The sequence below is a fragment of the Ambystoma mexicanum genome, chromosome 12 (genome assembly GCF_040938575.1).
Source record: "Ambystoma mexicanum isolate Mex_15411 chromosome 12, UKY_AmexF1_1, whole genome shotgun sequence".
NCBI lineage: Eukaryota > Metazoa > Chordata > Amphibia > Caudata > Ambystomatidae > Ambystoma > Ambystoma mexicanum.
This window is the reverse complement of record NC_090936.1, coordinates 89,664,786-89,684,830: the sequence shown is the minus strand read 5'-3', so window position 1 is coordinate 89,684,830 and position 20,045 is coordinate 89,664,786. Positions and strand designations below refer to the sequence as shown.

General features: G+C 48.6%; 1 protein-coding gene across 1 annotated transcript in view; it reads right to left on the bottom strand.

Moving 5' to 3' along the window:
• The window catches only part of PMPCB (peptidase, mitochondrial processing subunit beta), a 408,171-nt gene that overhangs the window by 44,870 nt on the left and 343,256 nt on the right, over positions 1 to 20,045 (bottom strand). The window contains exon 12 of the mRNA XM_069628068.1: positions 1,410 to 1,485. Within this exon, the coding sequence (XP_069484169.1) occupies positions 1,410 to 1,485 (76 nt within the window). The remainder of the gene's footprint in view (positions 1 to 1,409; positions 1,486 to 20,045) is intronic.

Here is a 20,045-nt window from a genome sequence, read left to right as displayed (position 1 = left end):
GCCAGCCTCTTGGCTTTGCCACAACAAGTTTCACTGTTTGCCAGTCTCTGGACTTTGTCACCATGAGTTCAGCTATACAGTTGACTTTGTGGTGTTCTTTTACCTTCATCATGTTGCTCTCACACTCTTAAGCAATGCTCCATACTTGCTTTGCATTTCATTAGATTTGTTCTTAACTTGCAATATATGCTTTCAGCTTTTCACACCAACTTGTCGTTTGCACATTGACATTAAAAGTTTTCATATGCTCACCAAAAGCTTTCATTCAGTATTCAATGGTTTCCAGTTCTTGTTTGCTCACACTTCGCAATAATCCTAAAAAACATTTACTTTGGTTCACCGTATCTTGCACTTTAATTCTTGTTCATTCGGCATTCCCTTTTTGCCACATAAAAGCCCCAGGAGCGCCCTGGTTCCAGTGATCCTTTCTCCTCAATCACCGATCTCCGGCGTCTCCTCCGGGCGGCTGTCACATCCTGCTTCGTGTACACGTCCTTAGTGAACAGCGAGCCCCACTCACAGTCCGCTGCTTTCTCTTTCTGTGTGGGTCGCCGGCAGCTCCACTCACGACTTACAATGACTGGATCTCTTCCCCAGCCAGCAACTCCTGATGCCGGCAACGACCAGCAAGGCTCCCAATATTGTGGCTTCCTCTCTGCCCTTCCTGGCGTCACCATTTCTTCCCAGTTCCGCCACCATCCTGGTTTCCCGACGGGACCACACTCGGCTGCCTCGGACTCCACAGGATTTCTCTGCCCGGAGACCTCTTTGCTGGTCTCCCCGTGTTCTCTCCGACTCCATCTGTTATACACCAGGTTGCAGGTGTGAGTCTTTAGGCTCAATTGTCTGAGCACAATTAATGCAGCATCCTGGACATGCCAGGGAGAATATGGGGATTGTCCGGAAGCATCCACTGAGCTTTGGGAAAGACCTTGACCAGTGTTTCACCCCAAGGGTAACTGAATGCTTGCTGACAATTCACATATCGCACATGGGGGTGTGGATCACAAGAATTCCTCGGAAACAACCCGAGCAATGGATGTAGAGGTGCTCAAGCCATTCCCTGAGGATGCAACACTGGCACCAGAATAAGACTGTTTGCTATTTGATTAACAAATGACAGAAAGATGTGCTCATTTCATGATGTCTTGTGTGTGTTCTCTGCTTTAGAAACTATAGACGTTTGTGGATATTATTTTGAAAATGATTGAAGTACTTACTAACACATTAAAGAAGACAAATTAAAGTAACTGGACACTCCACTTTCAACAGCTTCTTACATTAAAAAGTTATCTGTGATGCAAGTGAAATAGTCAAGTTTCATGTTAAGTTTGTGCAATGGCAGGCTATAAGAAAATAAAAAATGAAGCAGCAAAAAATTATAAATTATAAAGGGAACCAAATCTTACCAACAGCAGCGATGGCTGGGCTCCTATCATAAATATATCTTGTGCATACATCTCTTATAGTCTTTGCATCAATTGCCTAAAATAAAATACATTCATGAATTTAACATTCATTGAGTGCACCTAAGCAGGCAATAGATTTCAAGCATACAATAGTTTCAGCTAAAAGAAGGCCCCTTTCAATTCCCCATCGTGAATGCATTACTCAGGTAAGGACCCGAGGAACATTAGAACAGTGTGTTATATAACGTGTTCATTTTCCCTATATTCCACCACTAGATTGTGCCAAATAATCCACTTCAAAGTGTCTACAGGACAATCCCCACTATTATATTTTACACCATCAGATTGGTAGCTCACTAGTCTGCTTTCCTTTTAACATTTCTTTAGGCACTCCTGTTAGGGAGATTTATCAGTTGTATGCTTAATCCCCTCTCTGAGTGAGACCCCCAGCACTTTTTGCTGGACTTCTGGACCTTTTCTTGTTCTCCTGAAAAAGGGGAACCTTTTCCCCCTTGTGCATTGTTTTGTGCTCCAACCATGGTGTAACTGTTCTTTATTTACCTTATATATTATGGAGTCTTGCTTTCCTCCATATCTCTTAAAGGCATCTATTTTTCACTTTTGCAGCACACAGCACCCCATGTGCAGTGTTGCTGAGGGCCCTTTGGGTTCTCCTTTTATATTCTTTCATTTTCCTTAACAACTACGGTTCTTAAGGAAAGAGGGAAAGTTTTTATCCTTCATAAACTTTTATTTTTGAGATATCAGCACATCCCACCTTATGTGGTGTGCTGACTCTCTGCTCTTGTAACATTTTGTTTACAGTGACAACCGTATAGTTATTTATGGCTGGTGGATGTGTTCTACTGAATTTTGTAAAATGCTCACATTCAGGCTGTATTCACAGCTGCATTTATGCCAAAGAGGGTCACCTATGTTCCAACATGGGGGCTCCTTTCTTTTTTCACCATTTCTTGTGTGGTTGGTCTTTGTTAGCCCTTCGTCTGCCATCCTGGGAAGGAAAGGTCTCTTGATGTGAGTTTTGTCTTCGGCGTGAACCATTTTTGTAGCCCCCCCGAGGCTCCAGTGTGTCTGCGAGGACAGGAAGCAAGAAAAGCGGAGGAGCCCGAAACTCCCCTATCCTTTGTCTGCTGATGTGCCTGAATGGAAACAATTCCGACTAGGGGACCAGCTGTCCTGATTGGACTGCCACCCACCCCTTTCTGTAAACTGCAGGGAGAGTTTGCAGAAGAATGAATGGGAAATCCTGATAAAAGGCAAGGTTCCTGAGTGTTAGATAATATTTTCAGTTTAGTGCTAAATCTCCCTCACTTCTGAGACCCCCAGAACTTTTTGCTGGACAGGTCGATTTTATTTTCTTAACTCATTGAGTGGGAACGTTTTTCCACACTCACATCATCTTTTACTCTTTTTATGGGTGTCATTTTTAAGACTCTCCACAGTGTCTTTTGAATGTTATGCCTTTTTACAACTTTTTGGCATTTATCTTTTTCTGGTTGCTGGGTTGCCCTTTCGGCTACCCTTTTAATTTTCTCTGGCTAACCTTGTGAGAACTACTGTTCCGAAGGATATTTTATCCTCTCTACACTTTATTTTGGTGAGACCGGCACACCCCACCTTATGTGAACTGGTGGGGAGATACAGTGTAACCCCTTTCTCATTCCAACATTTCTGTTGCAGGGACAAGCTTAGCCTAAATAAAATGGCCCCTGTCTTGTTTTTTTGCCATTTTCGAGTTTGTCCTTTCTTGGTCCTTTCCCTACTCTTCAGGGTGGGAAACTCCTTTGTGCGGGTTTTGTCTTCGGCGGGATACCTTGGACAAGCCCGCCCAGGCTCCATTGTGTGTCTGGGACGGCAGGAAACAAGGGAGGAGTCCAAAACTCTGCAGTCCTTTGTCTTCCAGCCTGCCTGCTGGAATCCGGTTTTTCTTGTTGTTTTATGTAAAGCGCTTTGGTGTAAAGCGCTATATAAAAGTATAATAAATACAAATACAAACTGTGAGGTTGGCTGTCCTGAAAGGACTGCCACCTGCTCAGGTTTGAATGTTGGAGGTCTGTCTGATTGGCTGGGATCCTGTATAAAAGGTCTGATCCTGGAAGCTGAAGAAGAAGTAATCGACCACTGGAACCAAAACCGAAGAGGAGGATTAAAAAAAGTCGGCAGAGAAGATTTCGAAGACCCTGCTGTTACCCTTCCTTCCAAGCGACCTGTCGATCCCGAAAAGGATGACCCAGAGCCTAGTGAGATCCACTAGACTCTAAGACCTGCATTTTGAGCCATTCCACGTCGTCCTGCGACCTATGCGGGGCTGCAATACCTCAATATCCTGGTACCTCGAGCCATCGGGCGGTGCATGGTCTTCCGAAATTCTGAATCTTGCTGAAACTTTGTGGGCATCCTGCTAGACCTCCAGAGACACAAACTGAGTCCTTTAAGTCCCCTCACCAGTGTGATGGAACAGATTAGCGACAAACAAGAATCGGACTGGTGATATTCAGTCTTCTCCTGGCTCCTGAAAAGAGCGCACAGACCACAGAACTACCTCCAGCCACAAAGACACTCTTGCTTGCAGGCTTCCCCGTTGATCACTGCTGCAAAACCTTTTCCTTTGTCCTATCTTCAGTCTACATGACAAGGAATTCACTGACCGGGGTTTTGGCTGCAGATCCTGAAGACGTCCTGCTGCAAACTCTTATTCTGTGCTGAGGTACTGTGTTGGCTGGGGTATTACTTAACTTTAGCCTTGTGTGATTCCTTTGTAGCTTTGGGCTGTCTCATGTGATTGGGAGTCCTCTCCCAATTCGACTGCTGGAATCCTCCAAGGGCGTCTTCTTTGAAGTCCCAGGACCCTAACGAATTCTAAAGTGAACTACGTACTTGTTTTTAAAGAGGCTTCCACAGGCTCTCTGACCTTTTCCTACCACTGTGCCTATCCTGACCTGTCTGCTGGACACTAGAGTGCTAGTGACCACCTCCTGCCATTGAAAACACTCATGCTTCAAGCATAGGGAAAGACTTATAAGGTTTGGGCCTTTTGCCTAAGAAATGTAATAATTGATTTAAAGTACTTACTTGTTAGAGTTTGTTTGGTAACTGGCCCCGTGAAAAAGGAAGAGTTACAAATGTTCTTACTATCCTTTGAATGTGACACATGCTTATAATATGGATTATTTGAAATGCACGAGGTGTAATGTACTTTTATAACATGGTTTTTGGAGACTCATGGTGTGGGGTCAAAACACAAGGAAGTCATAATTTTTATCATGTGTTAAAAAAACTGAGCAGTAAGTTACAAATGAACAAATTACTTTCTTACCTGGTAACGTTCTTTCGATGGGATGGTCCGACGACGTATTCCTTATCTATGACATGTAATCACCACAGCTATGCTGCTTCGGAAACTTTTTTCTGCGTCCTGCGTCGATGACGTTGATGCGCTGTCGTCTAGGACCTCCTCCGACGTCGGACGTCATCCGATGTGATAAGTAGGACGCACGACGCCCGTAGCCTCAGTTGTAGTTTTTTCCCCCAGAACGTGTGACATTAGTCAACTGCCAGTCAGACACAAAAGCCTTGCGGAACGTAAGCTGCAATCGCAAAAGAAATTCTGCAGCGGGGAAGGCAGGGCGGGAGCGATATGGAATACGTCGTCGGACCATCCCATCGAAAGAACGTTACCAGGTAAGAAAGTAACTTGTTCTTCGAGGGGATTGGGTCCTCCGACGTATTCCATATCTATGACAGACTCACAAAGCAGTACCAGAGCAAGGAGGAGGGAAAGAATTTAGAATCAAAATTTAGAATAGCCAATCAAATAGCAGAGCAAAGGACCGCCTTGCCAAAGGCCAGATCCTGTCCTCGGATGGAATCGAGGGAATAGTGACGTACAAATGTATGTACTGAAGCCCAGGTGGCTGCATCATAGATGTTGCGAATAGGAACACCCCTCTGCAGGGCAGTAGATGCAGCCATACCCCTGGTAGAATGGGCCCGCAAGCCAGCCGGTGGGTCCTTACCCGCCAAGCGGAAACACTCCAAGATGGCCAAAATAATCCAGCGAGACAAAGTCTGTTTCGTCACAGCTTGCCCCAAACGCTTTCCAGCGTAACCAATAAAGAGTTGATCGTCCACTCTGACCCGGGACATGCGTGAAACATAAAAGCTTAAAGCTCTCCTAGGATCAAGCCTATGGAGCCTTTCCTCTTCCTTACCAGGATGCGGAGGAGGAAAGAATGCCGGAAGAACAACCTTCTGGGCCAAATGAAATTCCGTCACTACCTTCGGAAGAAAAGAAGGACGAACTCTAAGGACAACCCTGTCCTTGTGAAATACAGTGAAGGGTGGCTTAACTGAAAGTGCCTGTAACTCACTCACTCTGCGAGCGGAAGTAACCACAACTAAAAACACAGTTTTCAGAGTCAACAGCCTCAAAGGGCAAGAATGTAAAGGCTCAAACGGAGCACCCATAAGAAACTTAAGAACAAGGTTTAAATCCCAACCGGGCACCAGGAAAGGTGACTGAGGGAACACATTAGTGAGCCCTTTCAGAAACTGTGAAATTAAAGGGATTTTAAAGTAAGAACACTCTTCAGAAGAGCGCTTAAAGATGGACAGCGCCGCCAGGTAACCTTTAATGGTACCCACTTACAAGCCCCTGTGGGCCAAAGAAAGCAAAAAGGACAGAACCATGGGTATGTCAAATGCAAAAGGATCCACATTCTGAACTCTGCACCAGTCGCAGAACTTACGGCAACCGTACAGAGACTTTGTTGCTGGCCTTCGGGCCGAAAGCAACACCTCCATCACGTCTTCAGGGAGGTCCCAATCCTTATACCTCAACCTTTCAGAAGCCAAGCGTGAAGGTTGAGGGATCTGTCCTCTGGATGGAGAACCTGACCCCCCTCCCGTGAGAGCAGATCGTCTCGGTAGGGAAGACGACGTGGAGGGCAGATGGACAAGTCGAGAAGGTCCGGGTACCACGTCCTCCGAGCCCACGCCGGAGCAATGAGGATCATCCGGGAACCGAACTTCCGTAACCTCCGCAGCACCTGCGGGATGACGGGGACTGAAGGAAACGCATACAGCAGCGGGAATGACCACTCCACCACGAACGCGTCTCCTAAGGCTCCTTTTGGAGGAAATTCCCGCGAGCAAAACATTTCGCACTACCGGTTGACACTGGAGGTGAAGAGATCCACTTGAGGGGTCCCCCAAAGGGCGAAGATCTCCAGGAGAATCTCCTGAGCCAACTCCCACTCGTGAGAGATCGCGCTCTGCCTGCTCAGAGCGTCCGCCGTCACGTTTTCGTCTCCGGCCAGATGAACTGCCGATATCGAAACTTCCTGCTGGGTGGCCCAGAACTCGAGCTGCATCGCCTCCCTGCACAGAGGAAGTGACCCTGCCCCCCCCTTTTTGTTGAGGTAGTGCATGGCCACTGTGTTGTCCGTCAGGATCAGGACACTCTTTCCTCGCACAGTCGGCAGAAAAGCCTTCAGGGCTAGCCTGACGGCCCTCAGCTCCAACAGATTGATATGGAGTCTGGACTCCGACGGCATGAGCTCCCCATCCCGTAAGGGATGCATCCGTCACGATCGTCACCTCCGGCCAGGGAAGCCAAAATGGAGCCCCCTTCATCAAGTTGCCTTCGACGGCCCACCACAGAAGGTCCCGGGCGACCGAGGGCGGCACCTGAACCGGGTCCGACATCCTGCCGGAGGACTGCGACCATTGCGTCTTGAGTGCCCACTGCAAAGATCTCATCCGCAGGCGAGCCACTGGCACCAGAAGAATGCAGGATGCCATGAGGCCGAGCAACCTCAAGAACTCGAACGCTGGGAGCGTCTGGGCATGCTGAAACCTGTGCACCATCTGCTGAATGTGAAGAGCCCTCACCTGGCGAGGAAAACACTGCCCCAGGGAAGTGTCGAGCACTGCTCCGATGTACTGGAGCCACTGTGTTGGCGTCAAATGGGACTTCTTTGAATTGAGGGAGAAGCGCAGCCTGTGAAGGGAGTGGCAGGTGACGGACAGATGATCCAGGATTTGCTCGGGAGAGCTCCCCCTGATCAACGAATCGTCCAGGTAGGGGTAGACGTGAATCCCACCTTGCCTGAGATGCGCTGCCACCACCACCATGAGCTTGGTGAAAACCCTCGGGCGGAGGTCAATCCGAAGGGCAGGACCCGAAACTGAAAGTGCGAGTCGCCAACCTCAGGTACTTCTTGTGCTTGGGATGGATCGGCACATGGAAGTAAGCATCCTTGAGGTCGAGTGACACCAACCAGTCCTGAAGCTGAAGGGCCTGGAGGACTTGAGAGAGAGTAACCATCTTGAACTTGTCCTTCCTGAGGAGTTTGTTCAAACCGCGCAAGTCCATGATGGGTCTCAATCCCCCGTCTTTCTTCGAAATCAAAAAATAAGGGGAATACCATCCCTTGTTCCTCTCCGCTACAGGCACCAGTTCTATGGCGCATTTCTCCAGCAGGGCTTGAATTTCCTGGGCAAAGAGCGGATCCGGACTCTGCAAAGAGAGATTCCCCGGTGGATTGTCGCGAGGCCTGTGCCGAAAGGGAAGACAGTAGCCGTGGGTTATGATCTCCAGAACCCACACATCTGAAGTAATGGCTTGCCACTCTACAAGATGCTGCGCCAGCCTTCCCCCAACCGGCGAACCATGGGACATGGCCTCATGACTGAGTGGGAGCGGCTGCGGCGTTACCTGAGGGCAAAGAGGCAACTGCCCGAGCGGCCTTGGCACCACGGGTACCCTGTCGTCCACCTCTGGTACCCCTGCGTTGGCCTCTTTGACTTCCAGCTCCTCTCGCTTTACTGAAGGACGAGTAATAGCAAAAGGAACCACCCCTCCGCTGCTGTCCCCTAGGACGAAAAGGCGGAGGTTGGCGAACTGCAGCGCCCAACGACTTCGCTGCAGCTTTTGAGGTCTGCAACCTCTCAAGGCTCTCGTCAGCCTTGCTGCCAAAAAGGTGTTCACCGTCAAAGGGCATGTTGAGGAGCCGGGACTGCACATCAGGAGCAAACCCCGACTTCCGCAACCACGCAAACCTGCGTATCACGGTGCTCGCCGCCATGGACCTACTGACGCATTCAGCTAAGTCCAAACCCGACTGAACGGACTCACACATGGCATCCTTACCATCCTGGACCATAGCAAGGAAACCATCCTGTTCGTCCCCTTCGGGAATATGTTTAGCCGCTAACGCAACACAGTTCCACAGAGCGTGTGTGAAACGAGACAAGGCACAAATGGAGTTGGCCGCCTGAAGCGCCATACCACCAGAAGAAAACACTTTCTTCGCCCAGCCATCAAAACGTTTGTCGTCCCTATCAGGAGGGATGGTAGGGTACGACGCCTGCTTTGCCGGGGCCGTGGCCGCCTGCACCACCAAACTCTCCGGAGTGGGGTGCCTGGTCAAGTAGCAGGGGTCGCTACTGGCTGGACGTTATTTTCGCGACAAGGATCTGCCCACCGCCGGGAGACTCTCCGGAGCAGTCCAAGCCGCTGCCACCCTTCTCTGTAAAGCCATATGGAACGGCAGTACCGGGTCAGTTGGGGGACCAACATCAAGGATGTCCGTTAGATCATCCTGCACAAACTCCCCTGGGGGAGCAGACCATCCCAAGTACTCAGAAACCCTAGCAATAAGGCGCCGGTACGAGGAATCGGCATGAGAGCCAGGCTCAGGCCTACAAAACTCCACCTCCGTAGAGAGGTGTCCAGTCCACTGGCATCATGCAGGGACTGCCTCAAATCGTCAAACTGACTATGGCCCGAGACAATTTCATCTGGAACCTGACTAGGAACCAGGCCATCAGAATCCTCATCCGCCTCTGAAATATATTCCAGGTGGTGAAAAGAAGGCACCCGAGAGTGCTTGCTCTTAACCAGAGCCTTCCTAGGGGGTTCCCCCGTGCCACGGGGTACCTCCGACACGAAAGGCGTCGATGGCGTCGAGCGAATCGGCGTCGAGAGAACAGGCATCAGCGCCGAGAGGATCGGTGTCGACGAAATCGGCGTCAGATGCAGCGCCGCCAGCATCGGCGGTGTCGACACAGCCCTCGAAGCTGGAGCCCCGAGCGTGTCCTTAGACGACCTGAGCGTCGACGGCTTCGACGACTTCCACGGAGCCGGAGCCTCGAGAAAGCCTGTCGACGCCCTCGACGCCTCAGACGTCGATGTCTTCCTCGAAGACCTCACAGGTGCACACGGTCTTGAACGCGTCGAGGACCGGGACCTGGAACGGATACGTCGAGAATGAGTCTCCTTGTCCGAACGGGACCTCTCCCGTGACTCGTGCCGACCACTCTTGCGAGCGGTGTCTCTCGACCTCTCATGACCGACCCCACTCGGGGGCGCGTACGACTTAGTACCCTGCGACTCGAGAATCGCCAGCATTTTCTTCCCGAAGGAAGCCCATTCCTCCGGCGTTGCACAGCTGGTGGGGTAAGCGACGTGCCGGGCAGAGTCCTCCGAGGAGGACCTGGAAGACGACCAGTGTCGGCGCTTCCGAGAATGCCTCGAAGAGGCTGAGGAGTGGCGAGACCAACACCTAGGAGACCCACGAGACTTCCGACGATGCGGAGAGTCACCTCTCGAATCATCCGTCGAAAGCCCCGCAGACTTCGACTTCCGGGGCTTGCACACCCGACCTACCGACAACTTCTTCTTACGTTCGCGTAAGGCTTTGGACGTGAGCGACTGGCAGTCGATACAGTCATCCGTGTCGTGGGCCTCCCCGAGGCACCAGGGGCAGGCGTTGTGCGAGTCCGTCACCGACATCTTGGACCCACACTCCCCGCACTTCTTGAAGCCCGGATGCGGGGTCGAAGACGAAGTAGAAGACATCTTCACACGAAGGATTTTCACAAAAAATAACAGGTTCGAAGAACCGAGAAGAACAGAACTCCAAAGAGTCGAGGCGTTAACCGAGATTCACGAAGCAACACGGTCGCAGAAAAAACGCAACTGAGGCTACGAGCGTCGTGCGTCCTACTTATCACATTGGATGACGTCGGACGAGGTCCTCGACGACGGCGCATCGACGCAGAAAAAAGTTTCCGAAGCAGCACAGCTGTGGTGATTACATGTCATAAATATGGAATACATCAGAGGACCCAATCCCCTCGAAGTACTTTATTTTTCTTTTCATTTGTATCAATATGAATAGCCCAGATTTGAAAAAGGCTCAGTATAGACGCCGAAACACGTGTCATCCAAGAAGGGCTTAACCTTTAATGAAGCAAACAAATAAAACCAAGAATTACTTACACCAGAAATAAGGCCTGTTTGGAATTTTTTATTCACTTATTTTAGCGCAAAGAAGTGCGGGCGCTGATGGGCATAATACTATGCCTAGTCTGACGTCCCCTGTACCCATGATCCCTCACATGTGTAGCAACCTCGGATTGTGTTTTTCTGACATGAGGTAGCATGAGAAGTAGCGCGAGTACAGAATATTCAACAAGCATCCATGTGCCTTCTCTCAGAGTGGAGGCAGGGCGGGCGCATGTGAATCTAACCAGATACAAGCATCAGAAATACGATTACGGTGAGTAATGTATCCCTTCTGAGCCTTGTGAAATCTGCTTAGATCACATGCTGTGCATAGATTAGTGAGCAGTGTTAGAAGAAGGAGGTGGGATGTGAGAATGTTCATGAGCGAACAGGTGTCTTATAACCACCTGTCCCACTTGAGTATCTGTCTTGGAATGAGTGTCAATGCAGTAGTGCGGATTAAAGGTGTTAATAGAGCTCAATGTAGCTGCTTTTCAAATGCTGTCCAGGGGTACATTTGCAATGAAAGCCAGAGTGGCTCCAGTACCTCTTGTAGAGTGGGCCCTTAGCGTGAAAGGCAGTGTTTTATCTGAAAAGGAATAGCACAGTTGGATACATCTGACTATCCACCTCGAGATGGCATTCTTAGAGACGCGATCTCCTTCTCTGCCTAGAGCTATGGAGACAAACAGCAGATCTGTTTTAGCAGTCTGGTCTTGTCTACATAGTAGAGGACCGCCCTTCTCACATCTAGTCTGTGGAGTTTCACCTCAGCAGAGCTCTTCGGTTCTTGGAAGAAGGCTGATAGCTCAATAGTCTGGTTAACATGGAATTTGGAAATTAACTTAGGCGAGAACCTAGGGTGAGTGCGTAAAACCAGTTTGTCCTTATGAATAGTAAAGAAAGGATCCTGTACTAACAGAGTTTGAATTTCACTGACCCTTCTCACGGACATTATGGCTACTAAGAAGGCAGTTTTATAAGTCAGGTGTTTGTGACTAGATTTGGAGGGTGGAGTCTTTTTACCCCTTCCACAAATGCTTTGACAACTGCCACCTTCCACCAATGCACCTTGTTATGGGAAGTGGTGTAGGCTGATAAAGCTGCCAGGTGTACTTTAGTGAGTTAAACACTATCCTGGCATCCAACAAGTGGAGCATATATGACCACATTAGAAGGAGTACAATCAACAGGGTTGATTTGCTTATTCGGCACCAAATAAACCATTTCCATTTATCATAATAACAGTGCCTCGCGTTTGGTTTTCTTGACTCCTTCAAGATATCCATACATCTCTGAGGTAAATTGAGATGTCCAACTCTAGGACTTCAGAAGCCATGCTGGCAAGTTCATCGAGTTGGGTTTAGGATGCACTGTTAGCCCCTTGTGCTGGGAGAGTAGGTTGTACCGGCACAGGAGTTTGATGGGGTCGCACACCGGCAGTTTGCATAGGTGTATATACCATGGTTGTCTCACCCACATGGGAGCAACCAGGATGAGCGTCATGGGTTCTCTGTGGATCTTGTTCACCACTTTCCTCATCTGAGGGGTTGGTGGAAAAGCGTAGGCAAATATCCCTGACCAATTCATCCATAGGGCGTTCCCCTTGGAGCCTGGATGGGGGAACCTGGATGCGAAGTCTCATGTCGAGTCGCGGCCAGGGCTGATGTGCTTAGTGGAGGTAGTAAGTGTAGTGCTTTTGCCGCTGGGTGTTGTCTCCACAACGTGGCCGCCAGGCCACTCCTTCGGGGTCGGGCACCGGCGTATTTGTGTCTGAAGTCACCCCTCTGCCCTCGCCGTCCGATTGGGCGGCATTGCGGCCATCGCTGAATGTCCCATCCACTTCCACGGCCTCTAGCTGCCTGCCGTAGTGGGCCAGCGTTTAGTTGAGCAGTCTTTAAGGGTTTTCAGCTTGACGAGCTTGCAAGCTCGACAGGTAGCCTCGGGATGGTCTCGTGGGAGACACAGATTGCACATATTGTGCTTGTCTACCAGGGAAACTTCCTGTTACACTTTGGGCAGAACTTAAATGGAGTACTCTCCATATGTTATAAAATGGTAGCTGGCGGGTACATGTAGGGGAAAAAAGGTGGAAAGAAGCCTGTATGATCACCCACCACTCTCCCTACTGTTCAGGGCCGAGGCCAGAGGCCTTCCAAGGTGGCAGTCCTCAACGGCTGGTTTCCTCGATCTTCACCGGCGTCGATATTCGGCGTAGGGTGGAAGTGAACCGGGAAGTTTTTAACAATAATAATAAGTATAAACGGCTAAAGACGAGGGAACTCAGCAACATGCGTCTGACTAGTATGGCAGAAAGAAACAATCTAGTGGTCCTACACGCATGAGGGATCATGGGTACAGGGGACATCACAATAGGGATAGTATTACTGGCATGCCCTGGTTCGACGCCCCTTTTTGAGTTTCGAAAAACAAACTAATACTCCGCAGCTTCCACTACATGTCGGCCTATGCACAGCATGTGATCTAAGCAGATTACACAAGCCTCAGAATTATATATATGGTTATCTTACTCACCTGTGAATTGGGTCCCCCTCCTCCCAAAAGTAATACTGTTGGCTTCACTTTACTATTTCCTCTAGGATACAAATGTATATGCTAACCAACCGAGTCTCGCTTCCCCCGATCTTCTGTATCGTCTGTCTAGAATAAGACTGCCTTGGGTTTTACTTATCTTGACTAGCTGTGTACACTTCTCAAGTGCATTGTGGGCTTTACTAACCTTGGTCTGCCTTGTGCCATCCTAAAATAAGTTCAGAAATGTTGCTTATCTTAGGCCGTGTTCCATTCATCTGACAAGCAATAGTTTATTACAACATTTGGTTTTACTCTTCTGGTATAACTGCGGGATATCCTGAATGTAGTTATAGGATTATACTGTTCCCTGAATTGTGTTCCACTATTTAGAAAAGTATCCTGGTAACAGGGTTGGTTTACTATGTGATTCCAAACTGAGTGTCACTGCATAACTGAACGGGCCTACTACCCTTGACTTACTGTAAAGTAATCTAAAAGTAATTGGTTTTACTCCCTCTGAATAGGTGTGTTCTATTCTAAATGTGTATGAGTAGGTCTGACTTACCTAGAAATACTGTTAGTATTCTGAACAAGGTTTATGCTGTGGTCTGTGGACCTTCAAGCATTGTGTTGCGTTTTTATAATGCGTTTACAATTTTATGAAAGTTCTTACCCACCAAGATTACCTTGGACTATTTGTATTTATATTAAACATTTATTTTTTATAATACTTCTGGGTGTGCTTCTTTTGAACCATTTGTATGCTACAGGTTCTTTTGTACCTTCCTACAGCCCACTCTGCCTCCTAAAATACATCTGGCTGCTCTGTCTATGCTACCAAATACTCAGGTGGTACAGCCTTATACTGAGAGTGGAGTTTTGTACTGTCTCAGTTTTTCAAGATGGCGTCTGAGCCTCCTTTGTTTAAACAGGTCCGGTCTTCTTTTTTTGCCATTTCTTTTTGGAAAGGTCCTTCTAGAGTTTGTCTCTGCGCGCCAAACTAGGTTTTGTCCATTTGTTTCTATGCCTTTGGCAGGCTTCAGAACTAAAGACCGCCTCTGGCGCCTGAGTGTCTGGAATGGGCAGGAAGTGAGGGAGGTGCCCGAAACTCCCTGTGCTTAGTCTCCTAGGAGACCCAAATGCACTCTGGCGTGATTGGCTGGCTGACTGTCCGGCAAGGACAGCCACCCTGCTGGCGAAGTGGCAGCTGTTTAAAAGGTGAGTCACTTGGCTTTGAAGGCAGAGTCCACCACTGGAACGAAAGAACCCAAGACGAACTGGAAGAGGACGGCTGCTGCAATTACTGGACCGTTGGTTTGCCCGGTGGAGCCCTGCTGTAGGACCGAATCGCCAAGTTCATCTCGACAGAGATGCCCTTCAAGGACTACTTCTTCCTTTGAGTTGGTAGGATGAATCAACTCGTAAGCCACCTGGACACCATTCTCAGAGCTGGTTGTATTTTCCTCAGTGTGCTGCAGGAAACCAAATAGCCAGGGAGAAGGACACTAGTTTGTGTGCTTGAAGACAGCTACCAGAATCGAAGAATTGCCAGTTTGCCAGCTTTGTGACCGGTCCCTGCGCAATGCAGGAGTCCCTAAAAGTCATCCCTCTTGTCCCCACGACTGAGGCTCAGGAACAGCGAGATCTGCAGGAACTGAAGTCTTCAGCTGCATCTTTTTCTTCAAAATAAGGTATTGTGAAAACCCGACAGAGAGAACTTACCTCTCACTGCAAAAGTTTGTGAAACTTTGGCCACTTGCAAGCCTAGTCAGCTTGTGACCTGACATATAACTTTCTTCTGAGAACTACTTCCGAGAACCGTGGCAAAGACTTTTTCGTTTATTTACCAGAACCGTATTTTTTTAAAAAAAATGTTTTATCCAACTTTATTTTCATTTTTGTTCTTTTTAAACGTAAGACAACAGTTAGCCTTCGGTTACAGCAGTATTCCAACCATTATCATCCGTACAAACAAATTATTTAACCTACTTGAACTTTGACATCGAGACCATTATTGTCTTCCAACTTTCCCCCCCTCCCCTCTGCCCCCTTACACCCCCCCCCCCCCCCCCCGAGTACTCCCACCCTTTCCATCCCCTTCCCTTAGTTATCTGAACCAAACTGAACCAATGTTATAACCATAGCAAAGCAGTTTCCTGAGCTCATCCCTCCTCCCTGTCTTCAGCTGTCTTTATCTAATATGAATGTTTCTTAGAGTCCTGGGTTTAAAGAATTGAGCCTCCCTGTCCCCCACATAGTCCTGAAGTGGGTCCCATATGGCTAAGAATTTCAGGTATGACCCTGACTTTGTGGCGCAAATGTTCTCCATCGCCATGACTCCCCACACTTTCATCCACCACCATGGGGCTGTAGGGCCTTCCATCGTTGGGCCACTGTCATCCTTGCTGCCGACAGTAGGTGGGTGATAAGGGCCGCTCTGTTCTCTGAAGCTGCGTATATCCCTTCTGACACTGCCCCCAACAGAATGACCTTAGGTGATTGTGGTAGGTCTGCACCTGTAATGTCTCTGATAAGACTCAGTATTTCTTTCCAATACACTTTTATCCTTGAGCACGACCACCACATATGGAATAGGTCACCTCTTTCTCCACACTGGCGCCAACAATCTGAAGGGTATGTGGGGTTCATTTTATGTAATCTACTTGGGGGGAGATACCATTGGTAGGATATCTTAAATGCTGATTCTTTGATTGCCATGGATTTGGATAGTTTGTGAGCCCTTCTCCAGATTTGACTCCATTTTTCCTGTGCAATTTCCTCCCCTATGTCCCGCTCCCAGTCCTTCATATATTGGAGGGTTTCATCTGCTTGCGATTTATCTAGCAACTTGTACAGTCTAGAGATCCCTTTTCCTTGTGACCCCTCCCGTATCGTGAGTTCTAGAACTACTGGGGGGCGTAATCCAGCCCGTTTTACCTCTGGGTGTGAGATCCAGTGACACACTTGTATATATTTAAATCTGTGATGCTCGGTGATTCCGAATCTTTGTTTTCATAGTTCAAAAGGAAAGTGGGGCATCATCCTGGTACAAGTCTCGTAAGGACATTGCGTCAGCTTTCTGCCAGCCGAACCAGAACTTTTGTTGGAGCCCAGGCGAAAAATCTGGATTATGTACAATAGGGGACATTGGACCCAGGCCTAGTTTGATCCCCCTGCCATGGATCGCCGTATCCCAGGTGTGAAGTGTCGTTTTTGTCGCTTCCAATAGGATACGTCCCCTCTCTCGTGCTTTTTGCTTAAGGAATGGCAGCATACATAGTGGGGTGTCTGTCGCGGACTGTTCCATTTCCCCCCACTCTGGGAGGGGGTCACTACCTGCCCATTTCAGTGCTGGCACCAATTGGGCCGCTAAGACATATATCCCTATATCCGGCACTCCTAGCCCCCCCAGAGGTGTTGGGCGCATCATGATTTTTTTTGGATTCTCGGCTTCCTATTCCCCCCAGATAAATTTAAACACGGCGTTTTGGAGTTGCTGAATCATTTTCGGGGGGGGGGGGGGGGATCACCACCGGGGTAGAACTTACCACGTACAGTAATCTGGGTAACAAGGTCATTTTTATCGCCGCTATCCTAGCAAACCATGCTAATTCCTGGACGTCCCATCTCTGCAAGTCTCCCTGCAGGCGCTTCCATAGAAGAGTAATATTCGCTTTGAGCAGGTTTTTTTGTGGATCTGGTGATGCGGTTTCCTAGGTATTCCAGGGACTGTTTTTCCCACTGTAGGGGGTAGCGTTCCTCTAGGTAAGTTATGTTCCCTCTACCCTCGGTTACATTCAATGCTTTGGATTTGGCGTAATTTATTGTGAATCCTGATATGTTTTCGAACCTCTGCAGTTATTTAATTATTCTGGGTAACGTGTGCTTTGGATCTGCCATGTAGAGCATAATATTGTCTGCATATAGGGCTATCTTATGTTGGGTCTCCCCTGTTCGCACCCCTCTAATACCCGGGTCCTCCCTAATACTGTGGGCAAATGGCTCCATTGCCATGGCGAATATAAGAGGGGAGAGGGGACATCCCTGCCGAGTACCTCTCCGGATATTGAGTCTTTCTGATGTGTAGCCATTTACAATTAGGTGCATAGATGGATGCTGATAATTAGCCAGAACCATCTTAGTAAACGTTGGCCCACAGCCGAAACCCTCACGTACCAGACTTAAGTACCCCCAGTCTATGCTGTCGAATGCTTGTGTGGCATCAAGTGCAGCGATAGCGAATTTCTGGGGGCCCCTGGTGCCCCAGTCTATAATGACAATTACCCGCCTAACATTATTCTGAGTGTGCCTTCCCGGTATGAAGCCCGCCTGGTCTGCGTGTATCATCTCGGGCAATACTGACGCCAACCGATTTGCTAGTATTTTTGCATTCAGTTTTGCGTCAATATTGAGGAGGGCAATGGGGCGGTAACTGGAGCATTCCACCGGGTCTTTCCCCGGCTTTAGGGGGAGAATTGTGACAGAGTGTCCCATATCCTTTGAGACAGCTCCCTTGTCCCTAATTAGGTTGAAGAGGCGAGTGAGGGGGGTTGTCAGCTGCGTCAGGAATACTTTGTAGAACCCGTTCCCTAAACCATCTGGGCCTGATGCCTTTCCCCTAGGAAGCGCTGCTATCACGTCACCCACTTCTTGTGTTGTGAAAGGGGCTCCTAATTGTTCTTTTTGCTGTTCGGAAATCTGTGGCAGTTTTATGGCCGACAAGTAGGACAGTTCTGTTGCGTTCAGGTTCCCACTAGACATCAGGTTTTTGTAAAAGTGGACCATCCTTTCTAGTTTCTCTTTATCTCCCGTTTGCAATTCCCCATTACTATTTCTTAACCAGGTAATGTGGTTACGCGCCTACTGTTTGCGTAATTTGGCTGCCAAGAATTTGCTCGCTTTCCCCCCGTTGTTTAGTGTTTAGCAGTATTTGAGCTGTTCTGTCCGCCATATGGTTTTCTAATTTGGATCTAGCTTTTTTGAGGTCTCGCCAGGCTCTGGGCATCTGACGGGTCTTATGGAGATTTTCAGCATTTCTTACCTCTTCTTCTAATTTCTGCGTTATAAGGGCTTTCTCTCTGTAGTATTGCGTTGCTTGAGCTATGAATTCCCCTCTAATAACTGTTTTCCCCGCATCCCATACTACCCGCCAGTCCACCTCTCCATTGTCATTTTTCAGAAAATAATTACTTATGACTTCCTCCTCAAGTGCCCTAAGGGCTATGTCCCTCAGGATTGTTTCATTTAGCCTCCATTGTGGGTGGGGCCTATTCGTTATTTTCTGCAGTTCTATGCAGGTTACCACTGGGGCGTGATCCGAGAGATATTGGACCCAGATTTCTATTTTCTTGACATAGGGGATCAGGGTGGAAGACACCAAGATCATGTCAATTCTAGAGTATCCCCTGTGTACCGCCGAATAGTGTGTATATTCCCTGCTTTCTGGGTGGAAGAACCGCCTCGTCTCTATCACCTCCATGTCTCTGAAGAGTTGTCCCAGGGCCTGTCTATTTTGCTGGTCTGCAGCTGTCGGGGGGAGTATTTTATCTATTTTTGCGTCCATAACACAGTTAAAGTCACCTCCTATTATCACTCTGCCCTCACACCATCCTCCGACTTTCTGGAGTAGTTTGGGAATATACTGGTCCTGCTTTTCATTGGGGACATATACTGCTATAATTGTGTACATTTGGCCATTGATGGTACCTTTCACACCCAGGAATCTGCCTTCCCGATCCTTCATGATATGTTTGTGGAAGCCCAACTCCCTGCTACATAGGATTGCCACCCCTTTCGTTTTAGACTGGCTTGAGGCGAAAAACTGAAGAGGGAATGATCTACTACGCATCCTTCTCTCATCTTGCTGGAGCAGGTGTGTCTCCTGTGGGATTGCTATTTTTGTTTGCATGGCTTTCAGCCTGCCTAGAATCGATCGTCTTTTAGCAGGGGAATTTAGTCTCTGGACATTAAGCAAGATTATGTTCACTTCTTCCATTGCTCCCTAGGAGATGGGATTCGGCCTATTGGACCCTGTAACCTGCTGCAGGACTTTTGTCTGTCTGTTTTCCTTCTGTTAAACCCAGTTGTGGAGGTGGCTCATCTTTGTTCATAGTTTTTTGGTTCCTTGCTTTCCTAATCTTCGTATGCTTCCCCACCCCTTCCCACCACCTTCCCTCCCCCCCCATCCTGGGAGAGTATGAGGCCTGGGCCCCTAATGGGGTCCTTCGCTGAACCAACTGATGTAAGGCCTCCAGATTCCCCCCAGTGCACAATGGTCAGGGGTAGTATTACTCTGACCCTGCTTCCAAGATTAATGACCTCCTACCTCTATGCAGGCGCTTCAGAACAATTTTGTGGTCTTCTCATTTTTAGGTGGCGTTTCACTCATTGTCCGTGTGCTAGGCGTCCTTCGGATTCGGTGGGCTTTTCGGTTCACAAACCTGAACCGGTTGGGTATTGCCAGTCCTTCCCATTCTCCCTCGTCTTTGCCTTCTCCCAGTCGACCATTCCCATGGTTTGCTTGGCTGGCCAAGTGCGTTTGGGGAGGGCACTCGGGTGCCTCCTGCTGGTTGTCCTCCAAGTGTAGGAGAGCTAGACCTTCTGCACAGTGCCCAATATTCCTCTGTTTGCCTTCCCATGTGAATGACAGGCCAAACGGGTGCAACCATTTATATCCGATTTGGTGTGTTCAAAGGGCTTTCTTGACTGGTTGCATGAGCCGCCTTTTATGAAGAGTGATCCAGGCGAGGTCCCCGTTTATCCTTGCCGCCTGTAGCACCTCTTCCTTC